General features: G+C 39.1%; 1 protein-coding gene across 1 annotated transcript; it reads left to right on the top strand.

Annotated features, from left to right (window-relative positions):
* Positions 1–2157: 2157 nt before the first annotated feature.
* On the top strand, positions 2158–12955 carry sft2d1 (SFT2 domain containing 1). The gene is made up of 8 exons (XM_050070610.1): positions 2158–2429; positions 3176–3262; positions 4282–4364; positions 6661–6742; positions 7199–7234; positions 7337–7395; positions 10052–10081; positions 12228–12955. The coding sequence occupies exons 1-8, from the start codon at positions 2364–2366 to the stop codon at positions 12265–12267; spliced, it is 483 nt and encodes a 160-aa protein (XP_049926567.1). The 5' UTR covers positions 2158–2363; the 3' UTR covers positions 12268–12955.
* Positions 12956–14260: the final 1305 nt, after the last annotated feature.

Below are 14260 nucleotides of genomic sequence, written 5' to 3'. Positions count from 1 at the left end.
GCGGAGCTTCAATAAATAGTATTTTGATTTTGCATGCATGCTGGTATCTAACTTTGATTTTGGTATTGCAATTATCTCTTGAAACACCAATGCTGCATATTTAGACCCTAATGTGTCTCTTGACATGTGGGGTGACAGCAGTCTCCATGATGTTTAATACACACTGTGCAAGTTTATTGAAAGAGTTAGAAGGATTATCTCACTGTTGTGTCTGAGGAAGTTTTGATAATGTATTTACAGATACTGCTGCACATTTTCTACAAGATGCTCAGTTTTAATAGTCTGCTGTAGCAAACATTTTAAGGCTAATATAACTTGTGATTTCCTTGACTGATGAGGGCTGTCAGAATAATTGTTGTGTTTTCAGTGCCACCCTTTCCTTTCGATTATGTTTGCTAACTCTTGTGTCTGTAATCGCTCTGCATTTAAGGATCATTAAAATAAACATTTCTTCTAGCATACACATAAATAGCCAAGTCAATGACTATGTCCTGCAGGAGGACACTGTGACCCAAAGTCAAAAGCTTCACATAACTGTATCTTGTTTGACGCCACCTACCAGTATGTTGTCGATAAAGACAAGGCAACATTATACAGCCTTGACACACAGCATAATGTTTTATGCTGACAGACTGTATTCTGAAATTTAAAATATGGCATTTAGGCCTCCAGGATTGATGGAAACCTCAGGTGGAACAAGAAATTAAAAAACCTTTCTGTGATTTTCCAGTAGGCATGCCAGACAGTCAGTCGTAAGACCTCTGAGGATTTATTCAATCAAATTCAGTTGAAAAAATGTCAAGTAAATGGATTAATTAATTTAAAAATGTGAACAATTTTCAACTTTTTCCCCTCCAAAATGTATTAAAATAATGTTAGACACCCAGTGTCTTTTGCATGGGTTAGCCAGAGCTAAAGTTATGCATGGAAGTAGTCAAAACACTGCACAAGATAAGCTAGTATAACTACCAAGCATGGTCATGACAGGAGGCCACAGCAAAGCAGACATTGTACTGACTGTGCCAGTTGTATATTGCCTTGTCGTCATAGCTCCACTAGATGGCGACAGAGTAACAGAAAAGCAACAACAGTGGTATGGAGAAATGGAAAAATGAAAACAATATGTGAAACAAGTTAATAGGCTAAAACAAACAAAAAATACTGTGTTTTTAAGGGCCACTGATGCAGGTTATATATAACAGAGTGATCAGCTTCAAAGAATTGTATAGCTCTGTTTAAATAAATATACTTTTTTGTTGTTGCTGTTGTTGTTTTCCCAACTCCTTGCTACTTTAAATTAAGTATTGAAAGGGACCAACAGTCAATCACACCCGAAATGCCATCACACTATCAATCCAAAGCAGTACAATTACCCGTTAATTTTGAAGGCTGTGTGGAAAATATTTATACTGGTAGAACTAATATATTAAAGGAAATATTACGAACACAATAAGTTATGTCACTTTCCCTTCTTTAAGATATTTTTTGTCTTCTAATTTATTGATATACAATGGGAGAAAGAATGGAAAAATTGTGATGAATACTGCATAAATAACAACCTTAAGGAAGTATCTTTCATATACATAATAGGCTACTTTGTGATGTGTTTAGTGTGATTATTTGGCATTTATTTTTTGCCGTATGTACACCAGAATATTTCAGATTCATGTCACAAACTTTAAAAAAAAAAACAAAAAAAAACTTGGGATAAATGTTGAAATAAACATGTTTGATGCACTGTTATATTTTAGTCATGATAAGATTGGAAACGTCATATTTATGGGAAAAAATGGTCAAAAACCAAACTAACTTTCCTGCTCTTTATTAATGATTTTCAACAACATAGCACTGTTTACACTGAGACCTTTAAGTTTTAAGTTATTATAATATGACATATATATAACAGAAAGTCTGGTATAGTAAAATGTAAATGTAATTTATTTATTTATGTTGCTGTCTATGCATCAGTTTGTACTCCTGTACATGAATTTGTGCACAAGTGAACAAAAAACAACTTCTGGTTTTTCGCTTGTGCGCGGTTTATTGTGTAACACCATTATTTCCGACAGCACTGGAAGGCAGCAACAGTTCCGAGGAGGAGGTGCGGTTGGTGAAGTCGCCTTCACGGGCTGATCTACGGTCCGTTATTTAAACACCTCCACAGAGACGTTAGCCAACACTGGCTACGTACAAACTGGCTCCAGATCAGCGCTTACAGAAAGCATCATACAGGAAGGCAGGAAGTCAAACTTGTCACTAACTGACAAAACTTGCAGACATTAACAGTAAACGTAGCTACATTTGGAAATATAGAAATTCGAATTTCGCCACTTTCTGCCCGCTCTGTGAGCTAGCCTCTAAAGATGGACAAGCTTCGTCGTGTGTTAAGCGGCCAAGAGGATAATGAAGAGCTGGGTCTCACTGCACAGGTAACGTTAGCGAGCTTACTGTATGACAGCTGCTAATGCTAACGTTGTGTAACGTTAAATGGATGAAAGTGAATAAATAACAGCACTGTGCTTGTTTCGTTTCATGTCTAAGACTCAGCGTTACCGTTCAGATAACTGCCAGTAACGTTAAAGTGGTTTAGTTTAGTTAGCAACGTTAGCTTTGAGTGAAATGTCAGTTTATGCTAACGTTAACTCTGTAGCCTTCCATAGACGTTAGCTAACATAACAGTGTCATTACCAGATTTTATTTTCGATATCATTTTATCATACGTTAAAGCCAGCTATCTTAAAGTCCCAACAACATTTAATAAACTGTATTTGTTTGTTTATTTACACTTTTCGCATGCGTTTCGGATGAGGAGGAAATGAGGTAAGGTCCTGAAATGAACATTGTGTTTTTATATTTCGTGTATGTAACGTTACTTTTTAACTTGTTGCAACGTGAACACACCAGAGTCTCCACTGCTTTCATTTATGAATTTCTCTCCTCTACTTCACTACTGTCGACTTTATATTTTGGTTTTACTGGTTCATTTGCCTGTGTTCAGTGAACCGAGTAATGCTCTGTGCCTTTAACTTGTGCTGTGTGTTTTAAGATAATACCGTGGCTGGGTGTTATCTGCTTGGCTGCAGCCAACATGGTTAAAACACCAATAGAAAGCCTGTGGTTTTTTTCTGCGGGTCATTAGGTTTGTCCTGTGACATCCTCCCATTGTTCTCACCAGGTCCTTGATGCCAGCACTCTCAGCTACAGCACCAGGGTGAAATGGTTCGTCATATGCTTTGCTGGAGGCATCCTGTGTTCAATACTCGTGAGTGTCTCAGCCTTTTATCTTGAACAGGCAGCATTTATGCTCTGACTGATTTCATATTGACATTGGGAATGCAGAGAATGCAGAGCGTGCATAATACTATTAATGCTGTCAGCAGTTATCCAAGTTAGTTTTCCCTGTGCTGTATTAACATAGCTGACTGACAATGCCCCTCTTGCACTTGCAGATTAAACAGATTGACACATGTCACTTATGCTTAGTTAATTAACACATAAAAGTTGCTTTATATAAGGAAAGAGCTGAACGTTTCAGTTTGTAGTGTGTTTGCCGTTCTAATGGCAGGAAGTCTTGTCACAGGCAACACTTGCTGATAATACCGCACAGTGACAGTTCACACTGACAGAGCCCCAACAGGCCCTGTGTAGGTCTGGGTGGTTACATTCACACAGTCAAGATATCTCTGCACATCTCTCAACAAACATTACATCTTAAAGTCTCTTAACTTCTCTTTTATGTATACGTTTTAAAACAATCCCACTCTCCTTTTTTTTTTTGTAGAAGTAAGTAATGTCCAGAATTTGCTCCGTCTGTGACCTGCACTTATTAGCTGCAAGTTACTTGAGTGTCCTTACAACCCCCAATAAATTACAGCACTAATGTAAAAGTTTAGTTTCTGCATATTGTGAAAGGTTTATTTTTTTTTAACCCTGCTTCCTAAACGACATCCATCTTACAGTGCAATGTTCACACTCAGAGTGTCACAAGTCTTCCTCACTGAAAGTGATCCAAATAGAGAATGTAGGTGTAACACCACTCAGGTAGTGACTCTTTATCAAGGTCTTATGGTGTTTTGTCACAAGGGGGAGCCCATCATGTTTCAGGAAAAGGCATTGTACAGCCCACAGAAGTCCTTGATGTGTTTGTTTGGTTTGTTCCAATTAAAAAAATAATATAAAATGTAAGACTTCAATCTATTTAGCTACTTGGCTTTTACCCCTATATTAAAGTGTGGTGACACAATTCTGTATAGCTGACAGACTGTTTTGCTGTTTTAACAGGGTTCAGCACTGCTCTTCCTTCCAAATGGAATCAAGCTTTTCGCCGTCTTCTACACACTAGGGAACGTTGCAGCTCTTGCCAGGTAAGACTCGTCAGTCCAGCTCAGTTTGCCAGGTCATAAATGTAATGTCTTGATATATTTTTCTAACCAGTGTGGTGCACTGCCTGGCACATCTACACAAGTGTTGCTTCTCAGCTGGTCACAGAGAAGGCACATGAAATACAGTAATCATGCCTGTAATTTACTGTCTTACCATCATGTGAAATCATCACCTGTTGCTCAGAGTTTGGAGCACAGTGCCCAACAAACCATGAGATGTTATCATTCTGAATTTTTAAGATATAAACAGTGATGACTACTGGTTCTGCTCCAGAAAATGATAATCTCCATTATTTAATCAGATTCGCACCAGTGTAATTGTACATTTTTAGTGTTACTACAATCTAAATTAACAGATACTGCCTTTGCACATTTGTTAATATTGAGCATTAAAAAAGGTGTGGTGAGAACGCTCTAGCCTGCAGCTGCAACTTTGTTTGGGAAGCACAGACTGCTAATCACTACGTGCTAACAAACATTGGTTAGGCAGGTTTACCTGTGAATAGGGATCGCACAATTTTGTCAGAGCAAGCAACTGTAATTGCAAAGGAGTAATATTGCACCTAATTAAGTTTAATTGTGATTTCTGTTATTATACTATTCATTCTGCAGCCTTGCAGCTTAATTGTATGCCGCTTGAAGGTCAGTAGGAAATGATTAGGCATAAAGACACAATGATCAGTGGAAACAGACCAGCTGTCTGTGTCCCCCAACTGTTTGTTTTGCTGTCTCTCTCTACAAGTAGACCAGACATTAATATTTGCTCTCATATTCTCAGTTATAAATAATGTCTCCTCTGTGTAGAAGCATTCAAGGTTAATTCCTTCCCAGTGACAGGACATCATATTTTAAAATCTGTCATTACAGCACTCACACACAGGCAATATCTAATATGTCCTTGTGCATTATTCATTTTTACACAAAACCAAACTTGCAGTAAACACAATGAGTTAAACTTTATATCTAAAACAAATCTAAAAGGTTTTTTTTGTAGTGTAACATTGATTCACCCGTCGTTATAAAATCCGGCTGTGTGCTGCTACATTGACACATAGATGCTGACGTCTCCTTAATGTTTGCAGTTCTGACTGTCGTAATGCAATGTTTCAGTGAGATTAGAATTGTATCTTCTATCACCAGATATCAGCAGCCTACTGGGTATCCCAACATTATGGATTATTTAGTCAAGATAATCCAAGGGTTAAATCTGATCATGATGTCTTTGACAGCGAACCATTGATGAGGGGTTTTTTTTTCAGGCAGGGGCAGTCTCTATTTTCAGGTATCATATGTCCAGAAGGTTTAGAAGCGTCAAGAAACTGGGTCACCTTCTGCTTTCATAGCCTAGGTTGCAGATGCGAAGCAATATAGTGTCATATTTTAAAGAGCTTAATGCAGTTTTCATCTTCATGTGCCTTTGGCTGCAAGAAGATTACAGGGAGATGCGTATGACATGCAAGTGTTGTAATAACAAAACAATGCATATCTCTCACATGTGTTTTATTTCAGTCAATCCAGCTTTGACAAATAATAAAATAGTTTGGCTGTGGAAAAGTCACTTCAACTTGATAAATTTCATTTGGCACATATGTTAACCACAGTAAGCTGGTTAAGGGTGTCTCCATTTGTCTCTTTATCCATAGTAACCATAGAGAATCTAGCGTTAAATCAAACTTGAGCTGACGAATCCTCTGTTTAATCAAAGTTTTTTGTATTAGTATTACTCTCTAGACATTAATCAATACAGCATATTGCTGTCATCCTACTCCCTGATCAGCAGCATGTGTGTGGATATCATTAGTGTCTGAGCGGCATCCATCCCTCTCGGCAGAGCAGTAGAAAGAGCCTGCGTCAACACGGACTACTCTGGTGTCTCATCTAACAGATGTGACGCTACACAGACTCCCTCTACCCACTCAGCTCTGCTGAGCCCAGAGCTGCGTGCCTCGTCAGCGGGGAAAGCCTTTGTCTTGTTACATTTACTCACGTCACACATGCATCATGTAGGAGGTTTTAAATTTGTCATCGTGGTGTTGGGCATGAAATATTTAACCCCCAATAACTGCAACATGTAGTGTAAATTTGTTTATGGCGGTGACAGAGTTCTGATGTTTGTGTGTGTAAGCATATATAAACCACAGTGATGTATGTTTAGCTCTGGATAAGAAGACAAAACATGACTGCAATACTTTCATGGATTAACATTTTAAACGACAGGTCAACTTTCCTTTTTACTGATATTTAAAATGTTAAACTTTTGTGTTTTGTTCCTTTAAAGCACCTGCTTCTTAATGGGACCACTAAAACAGCTGAAGCGCATGTTTGAGCCAACGAGACTGATAGCCACCATTGTTATGCTGGTAAATACCTCTTTTTACTGTTACTTTGAGCCAGATGCTTCTCTGACTATCTATGTTTTATTTTACTGTATATTGGAGAGTAGTCCACACCCTGTAACAGAAGGTGTTAGAAGCAATTCTCTCTGATTCGTCATTGACATGAGACCAAAGTGCATCTACACTGTATCTGCTTTCACCTACTGTTGAGGGTGTAAAAGGTCTGTAGCCCTCTGACTTTGGATTAGAAAGCCAGGTTCAATTAAAGCACTGGTGCTCCCCACTTTGTGATCTTAAAGGATTTCAAGGGTAAAGTATTTCAGCTTGACCCTGGTGATGTTTTCTGTTGGCAGATTTAGTGTCATTTTTTTGTTCAGAATTCAACATTTTCTGTGAAGTTCTGAAGAAATCAAGTGTTGGATAGCAAACGTCATTCGGCCAGCAGGAACAAAAATAACCATTCTTTTCTTCTTCCACCAGCTCTGCCTCGTCTTAACACTTTGTGCAGTGTTTTGGGTAAGTGGATGATACATAGTTTTAAAGCCAGTTACAGTCTATTGTTTCAGGGCAGTGTTTTTAACTATTAGAATGACCATTTTGTGTTTATTTTTTTCACAGTGGCACAAAAAAGGGCTGGCTATCATCTTCTGTATTCTGCAGTTTTTGGCAATGACATGGTAAGTGTGACCAGCCATCTCTCTACTGTAGCACAGTTGGCAATTAATTTACTCATCACTCACACCTACTCAGACGAAGCCGTCTTTCCGTGATGGAGAACTCTTCCCCAGCTGCTCTGCCTTGCAATAAATATCTGTGAGTTGAGTTAATCTCACTGCTGATGCTTTAAGCTGACTTACTACTGTTGGCATGTGCACGGCTAAATCTATAAATGGATAAACGTACATTTTGCACATTCAACCACACTATAACTGAATTTCCCAGTTTTGGAGCAACATATCTTTTTAGCATTTTTAAAGCTTTTTAACTCAAACTTTAACACATAAATGTCGTCCTATATAAGTTCCATGTAATGATAATACATTGCACATAATGTAGTACGGAAACTTGATTTGCCCTAGTTTCCCCAAGCAACATACCTGTTGAGTCAGTCATGTTGTAAGATGACTGGTTGGCGCGTTGCCAGGCATCATGGTACAGTAGGTCAGTATATTTCTGGCCCGTAGAGGAAGAGGCAATGCCAGGATCAGTGTGGACCTACTTAGAGACGTAGAGGCAGACAGGTGTCACCTGTGTTGTTTACACACAAGACAAAGTGGCTGCCAGCTGTCTCTGAGGTCATTGCTGCTAAAATCACAGGTGAATGGCCCAGTGAGAATACATGGCACCCCTGGGTCCTTAATGTAAGGGTGTAAATTACAGTTTTAATCACAATACAATATTAATGTGATTCTTTGGGCAACGATATGATATTTGCTGATGTCACAAAGTATGCCACAATATGGCTAACAATAAACCAATGTCCAGTGTGCTTTATCTCTGGATTTGGCGATCCATTTATTCTCAACACAATATACACATGCTCAGCATAACACAAACAGGTGACAGCATTGTCCATGTGTCATTATTCCATTCAGCAAATTCAGTTTAACAAGCCAATACTTCATGCTTTTCGACATGCTTCCATAACACGGTCACACACTGTTTGCTTCCTGTTCCACACATGTGATTCCCATTATCTGGAGCTTACCTATGTCCCCTCACACATGAATGCTACACCTTGTGTTCAGTTTAATAACTGCATGTGTATATTTACATTTATCTTGTGTTAAGATAGGAAGAAAATAAAGTCAAACAATTTTATTATCCTTCATTTGTTGTATAGAAGATATGATATCCTAAATATAGACTTCATTTCTACTCTTTGATTAATTTACAAGGTTTTATTTCAGTCGCCTAATATAGACATGGCCTTGGCTCTGGGTGGATTAAAAATACAATTATTAGACTAAATCAACAATGTAAATAAGTTAGTTTACTACAGTTTCAAACTGGTAGTTGCAGCCCTAGTGTTCATACTTGTTTTAAATTTGGCTTTCTGAATCTTGTAGATAACTCAGCCTGGTCGACTGAGAAAAGAGGACATATATAGTAATAGGGTCAGTGAGGTTAAGCTTCAACACAGCAGTGAATAATAAGACCTGTGAGTGATGTGTGTGGGCATGTCAGCACTTGTACGTTCATTAATTTGAACATATTTGCACAGCAGTAACAAAAGTCTTTGAGTTTGTCAAAGTGCATGGAAACAGAAACCCCCCTGTAACTCAGGAGGAAGGGAACGGACAGTTTCACCGCATCACTGAGCAGGACTGTATCCGCCTCATAACTGGACTGCTTTTGCACCTACATGTTGTACATTCACTTCCGCTCCGCTTGCGTTCTCAGAGGCATCACCATGGCAACCACAAGTCACACATATTGAGCTCATTCTTAACAGTCTGGGGGCATAGTGCACTCCCACGCGCGCAGGCACTCAGACGTCTGTGTGAAGGTGGTTCTGTAATAAGACGTCGCCACTGATCCACACAGAGGTGGGCAAAGTCCTCAGGCTGAGCTCAGGCTGTGAAGTGACCATATGACAGTGGAGCACTACTGACTGACCCTGACTCAGTAAAGAGCTGGCAGGCAATAGGAAGTTTTTAGTAACCAAACAGCACTGGTAGCTTTTACTTACTTGTTTGATTTATTTATTTAGTTCAGACATCCAGAAATAAGATAGCAGTCATGCTCAGGCTTGGGCTGTAGTTAATCATTCAACTGCTGTACCAGATTCCTCACATATTTTGAAGAAATTAGGTGTTTGATCAGGGGCTTTTTTGTGCTGAACTTCTGCTGTAATCATTTCCAGCACAGGGTATCGTGTTTTTGTTGTACTCAGTGTTTGGCTACCAATCTGTCTGGAATCATTAGTGCTAAGATTACAGTGTATCCAATTCATTCCCAATCACGTTTGGTTAATCCCTTTGCTAAGCAACACCAGAGACCCCTCAGACCAATGATTACTGCTCAGTGGAGTATTTAAATGTATATTTTACATTTTGGTGTGCTGTTCATCAGACAGCCACTGCTATGCTGCTAATATAATACCTAAGTTTACTTTAAGTGTTGCGTTCTTTGTGGTTTGGTTTTGTTTCTAAGGGAAACATTACAGTCACTGTGTAATGTGAAATAAATACTAATGGTTTTGTATTTTGGGACTATCTTCATTCAGTTTGTGTAGAGCTTGACAGTCTCATTATATGTTAGTACTTTCCTCTATCGAATTAGTGTCTTATTCTACTGTCAATAACTTGGTATTCTTTTTTTCTGTTTCAGGTATAGCATCTCATACATTCCATTTGCCAGGTAAGACAACATGATAATATGATTTAACTTTGGCCTGCATTGACATTAAGGTGATGTGCATCCGTCCTCTCAGTTGTATGTGTTGCTTACTGAATTAAGTCCATCTATAAGAGCAACAACCTGTCTACAAATGACACCACACTGCAGCACACAACAAACTGTAGGGAACATTATGAGCGACCCTTCAATGAAAACATGTTTTCATTTACCTCCAAACACTGTTTGCCTCCACCATATGGCTGTAATCCCCCCCCTACGACTAGTGCAGGCACTTAGTGTGGAGCAAATGGCAGCTTGTTGTTTCACACTCCTCTGTGCTTTAGCCCTGTGATGCCGATTGCCTCATCCATAATATCTAAATGAATCGTTTCTCATGGAATAATGCTCTTTCAGCCAGATTTACCAAAATATTTCTCTCCCAATGTAGCTTTTAGATTACTCGTGACAAGCTTATGTTAAGCTCTAAAGGGTTAAAGCACAATGCAATATTTTGATTAGATCAAGACCTAAATAGGCTGTCCTGCGTAAGAGGCAAGGATATAAATCTCATAGTCACATTATAGTCTCTCTCACAGGTTACTTGCTTTGTCTTGATCATAGATAATGCTTCAGTATAGAGCCAAACAGCCTTGAAATCTCACAGCGATTGATTTTTTTTTAAATCACACCCTTGTAAAGAATTTGAATTGAAAGAAAATACTCAGGTGTTCACTTCTCAAATTGCTCCATATGGTGTACCACCTCAATGCTTTCCCCAAAACAAGCACGAGGTGTGATGTTGTTTTGTCAGTCCAGCTGTAAGCAGGGTTATATCTCATTTGGTGCGAGGTCCAGAGCCCCCATGCAGCCCCTCCTCACTAAGTGCCTTGTGTATTTGGGCGACCCTATAATCCATCCTGACAGCTGAGAGACGTCCCATAACTACCCCGACTTCCCCCTCCCCCAGCCTGAATGCTTACAACAATACAAAGCTGAGACAAAGACCTTTTTCCCGTGCCACCCTTCCAAAAATCACATTCCTATAGAGAAATGCAAATTGGACTTCTAGTTTTTGGACTGGCTTTTATGATCACTTATATATTTGTCACTCCTTTGTCATTATATTTTTTTGTCAACACATTATTGTCCCCCCTTCCTAAGCTTCTTATTGTAATCCATTTTTCATTTAATTTAGTTTTGATCATTTGTTTTTTTTATTGTTTGCCAGCAATATTTTGGTCACAGACCTTTTATTTCTCCGACTCTCCGGTCTGTCGTCAAACAAACTGTGATACCTGGCTAGCCACAACACCACATGGCCAGTGGACTTGATCCTTTAATGTATTTTACCTTGTTGCCTATTTATAACCTCTCAGACCTGCACACCAAGGTAGGAAAACCTGCTGCATGTGCACTTCCCACAGCACCGTACGGCTCTGATATTTAATTAGAAATGGGTAAAAGTCTCTGAGAGTGATCATTTATTCATGCAGTTTTTGGGGAAGCAAAAATAGCACCAAGCCTCCAGTGATTATATAAAAACAGACCTGAGGCTGAATTAGAGGAAGAACATGAGGGATCTGGTGTTGTTGAGCGTTTTTTGTTTATATATCAGAGAGACAAACGAGAGCATTTGGAGGAGCAAGTCTCTCGCGTCCGTCCCCCGACTTCCCCTCCTCCCTCTCAGACTGCTTATGATCCCCCCTTCTCCTTTTAACCTTGACCGGTCTCACACCTCCTCCACCGAAATTTGACTGTGGCTGCGGGCGAAGTCTGCATAGCAACACACCGACGGCAAGAGCACACGTTGTGAGGGGAAACGGAGCAGGCAACGAGGATGTGCGGTTACCATGGTGACCGCTCGTATTGCATCATCCCTCAGCACAGAGTACCTGGAGAAAGGGAGCCCCCATCACCCTGAACATGTGGTGCTTCCCCGCCAAAACACACTCACTTATTCATGACGAGCCCCACCCAAATCATCATAACAAAGGGCGCAAGGGCTTTTTTTGTCGCCTTTCATTTTAAACGCATGACAAAATTTTGCCTCAGGTTTATTGTTTCAGAACAACACAACATTCCTTCATTGCTTTTTTGTCTATTTCTCTTTATGTGATTATTTTTAATGCTGTTATTAAGACATTTTCTCTGTGTTTTTTCTTTACAGGGATGCTGTGATGAAGTGCTTCACAACCTGTCTGAGTTAGGACTCTTTAATCCACAATTTGTGAAGACTGGTCCTAATATGCAAACTGTAAGAATGGTGGCTCTGTAAAATATACATCTCTACTGTTTATACACTATATCTCTGGATTTTTACTATGGCTTGTTTCATACTGTGAATCCTCGCTTTTTAAGTCTCGCTGAAGGTCTATAACCATAATCAGATTTCAGTTACCTTTTGCTTTTGATATGAGAGAAATGAGTGCCTTTAATGCTTAATATATTTGAAGATATTCCAATATCTTCTGAGGATTTTATACCATTTAAGTGCAGGGAAATTATTTTGACTTTGTTATGATTTACAACACAAGTGCCTTTACATTATATATTGTATACATATATATGAATATGTTGAAATTGACCAACCATTCATATTTACATCTAACACCCAGTGTGAGATGACTTTTTTTTTCCTTCTGGATTTTTAAATAGTGTTCCGACTTCTTACACACAAACATTATTAAAACACATTGTCCTTTTGTTTTCTGTGTGTGTGTGAGGCACTGATGTATAAAGAGGATCTCAGATGCTACTCCATGTTTATATATGATTATTTTCCCTTAGGCAATTGAGGCACTGCTTCACTGATGATGCACAGGGATATATGATATCCGCAGCTCTTTTGAGGTTTTTCCAGCTAAAGAGATTAAAAAAAGCAGCTCCTGTCTAGTCTGTTTGTCTCCATGTGTATTTGAACATACCTGCCCCCCCCCCCCCCCCCTTTAGCTCATCAAATTAGGTTAAAATTGCTTCTCCCTTTTTAAATTTGATTTCCTGCCAGATGTAGCAATGACCCTGTTAATTACGCTTTTCTGAACATTGTGATTTTGATGTGACCTAATAACCCAGAATAGCTCACATCAAGTTCCCTGTATTGCTTCAACGTGATGGCGTAGCCTTTGAGGATGTGGTTGTCATGACAACCTCCTCCGGAAGATTCATAACCTCAGCCTTCCCCCCATCTGTGGTGCAGATGTTAACATTTTCCTGATGAGGAGGTGGGCTTTTTTTATTTTGTAGAATAACTTGCAGTCAGTCATGGATCTCTTCCCAGTTTGTTAAAAAATATATATTTTAAAACAGTTTTATGAATCAGTATCACACAAAGAAAGCCCCACCACATCTTGTGCATTAGCTGAAGGATTTGTTCAAGGTTTAACAACATGCCTCCAGGTTGTCTTTCGGCTCGATGCGACTAAATAACAGCTTTCCACTTCCTGTTTTGCAGCCCCCACATAGTTTCATTAGACACTTGTATAACATGGTGGTGGATTAGTGTGGACAAAATCTCCCCTCAGTACTACTTGTTCAACTAACTTCGCAGAGACCCAGCAAATCCTTGAGCAATTAATCCTAGGGATAAAATAATTCTGTTGAGTGAAGGGAGCGTGGTTGTTTTTGTGATCGGTTTTCCTTGCCCGCTATTTTTGGATTAGGGCGAAGTTTGGGGATGAAGGGGAAGTACCCTGACCCCAGCAATCTGTTAGAGTCTCCCAACTGTTTCCTTTTTATTACATCTAATCCATTGTTATGTCAGAGAGGAGAGGGATCCCACACCACAACCACTGAACTGAAACTGTCCCCTTCATCTTAATGGCCCTGCTCAATAAATAAGTTGGCCTGTGTTGTCATTGGTGATTTCCATGCAATTTTTTTATTCTAAAAGTGTGGACTGTTTGATTTTTGGTTTTGTTTGAAAATATTCAGCTACAAAAAAGAATTTTGGTCACATCATGTAGAACACATATTAAATGTTACACATATTAAATGGTATTTCCTTTCTTTAAATCACTTTATTTGTACACTATCATGTCAATTATTTCTCTCCCTTTAATCCCCACTGATGGTTATCACCAGAGCAATAAACGACAAAATGATTCACAAACTGTAAAATCTCAACATCCTCGGGCAATATCAAATAAGCAGTCTAAAAACTACAGATTTGGAAGGAAGTATTGATTTCCTCTTACATCCTAC

Source organism: Epinephelus moara, chromosome 19 (assembly GCF_006386435.1).
Source record: "Epinephelus moara isolate mb chromosome 19, YSFRI_EMoa_1.0, whole genome shotgun sequence".
In the NCBI taxonomy this organism is placed as follows: Eukaryota; Metazoa; Chordata; class Actinopteri; order Perciformes; family Serranidae; genus Epinephelus; species Epinephelus moara.
The sequence above is the reverse complement of the archived record's forward strand: the minus strand, read 5'-3'. Positions and strand labels throughout refer to the sequence as shown.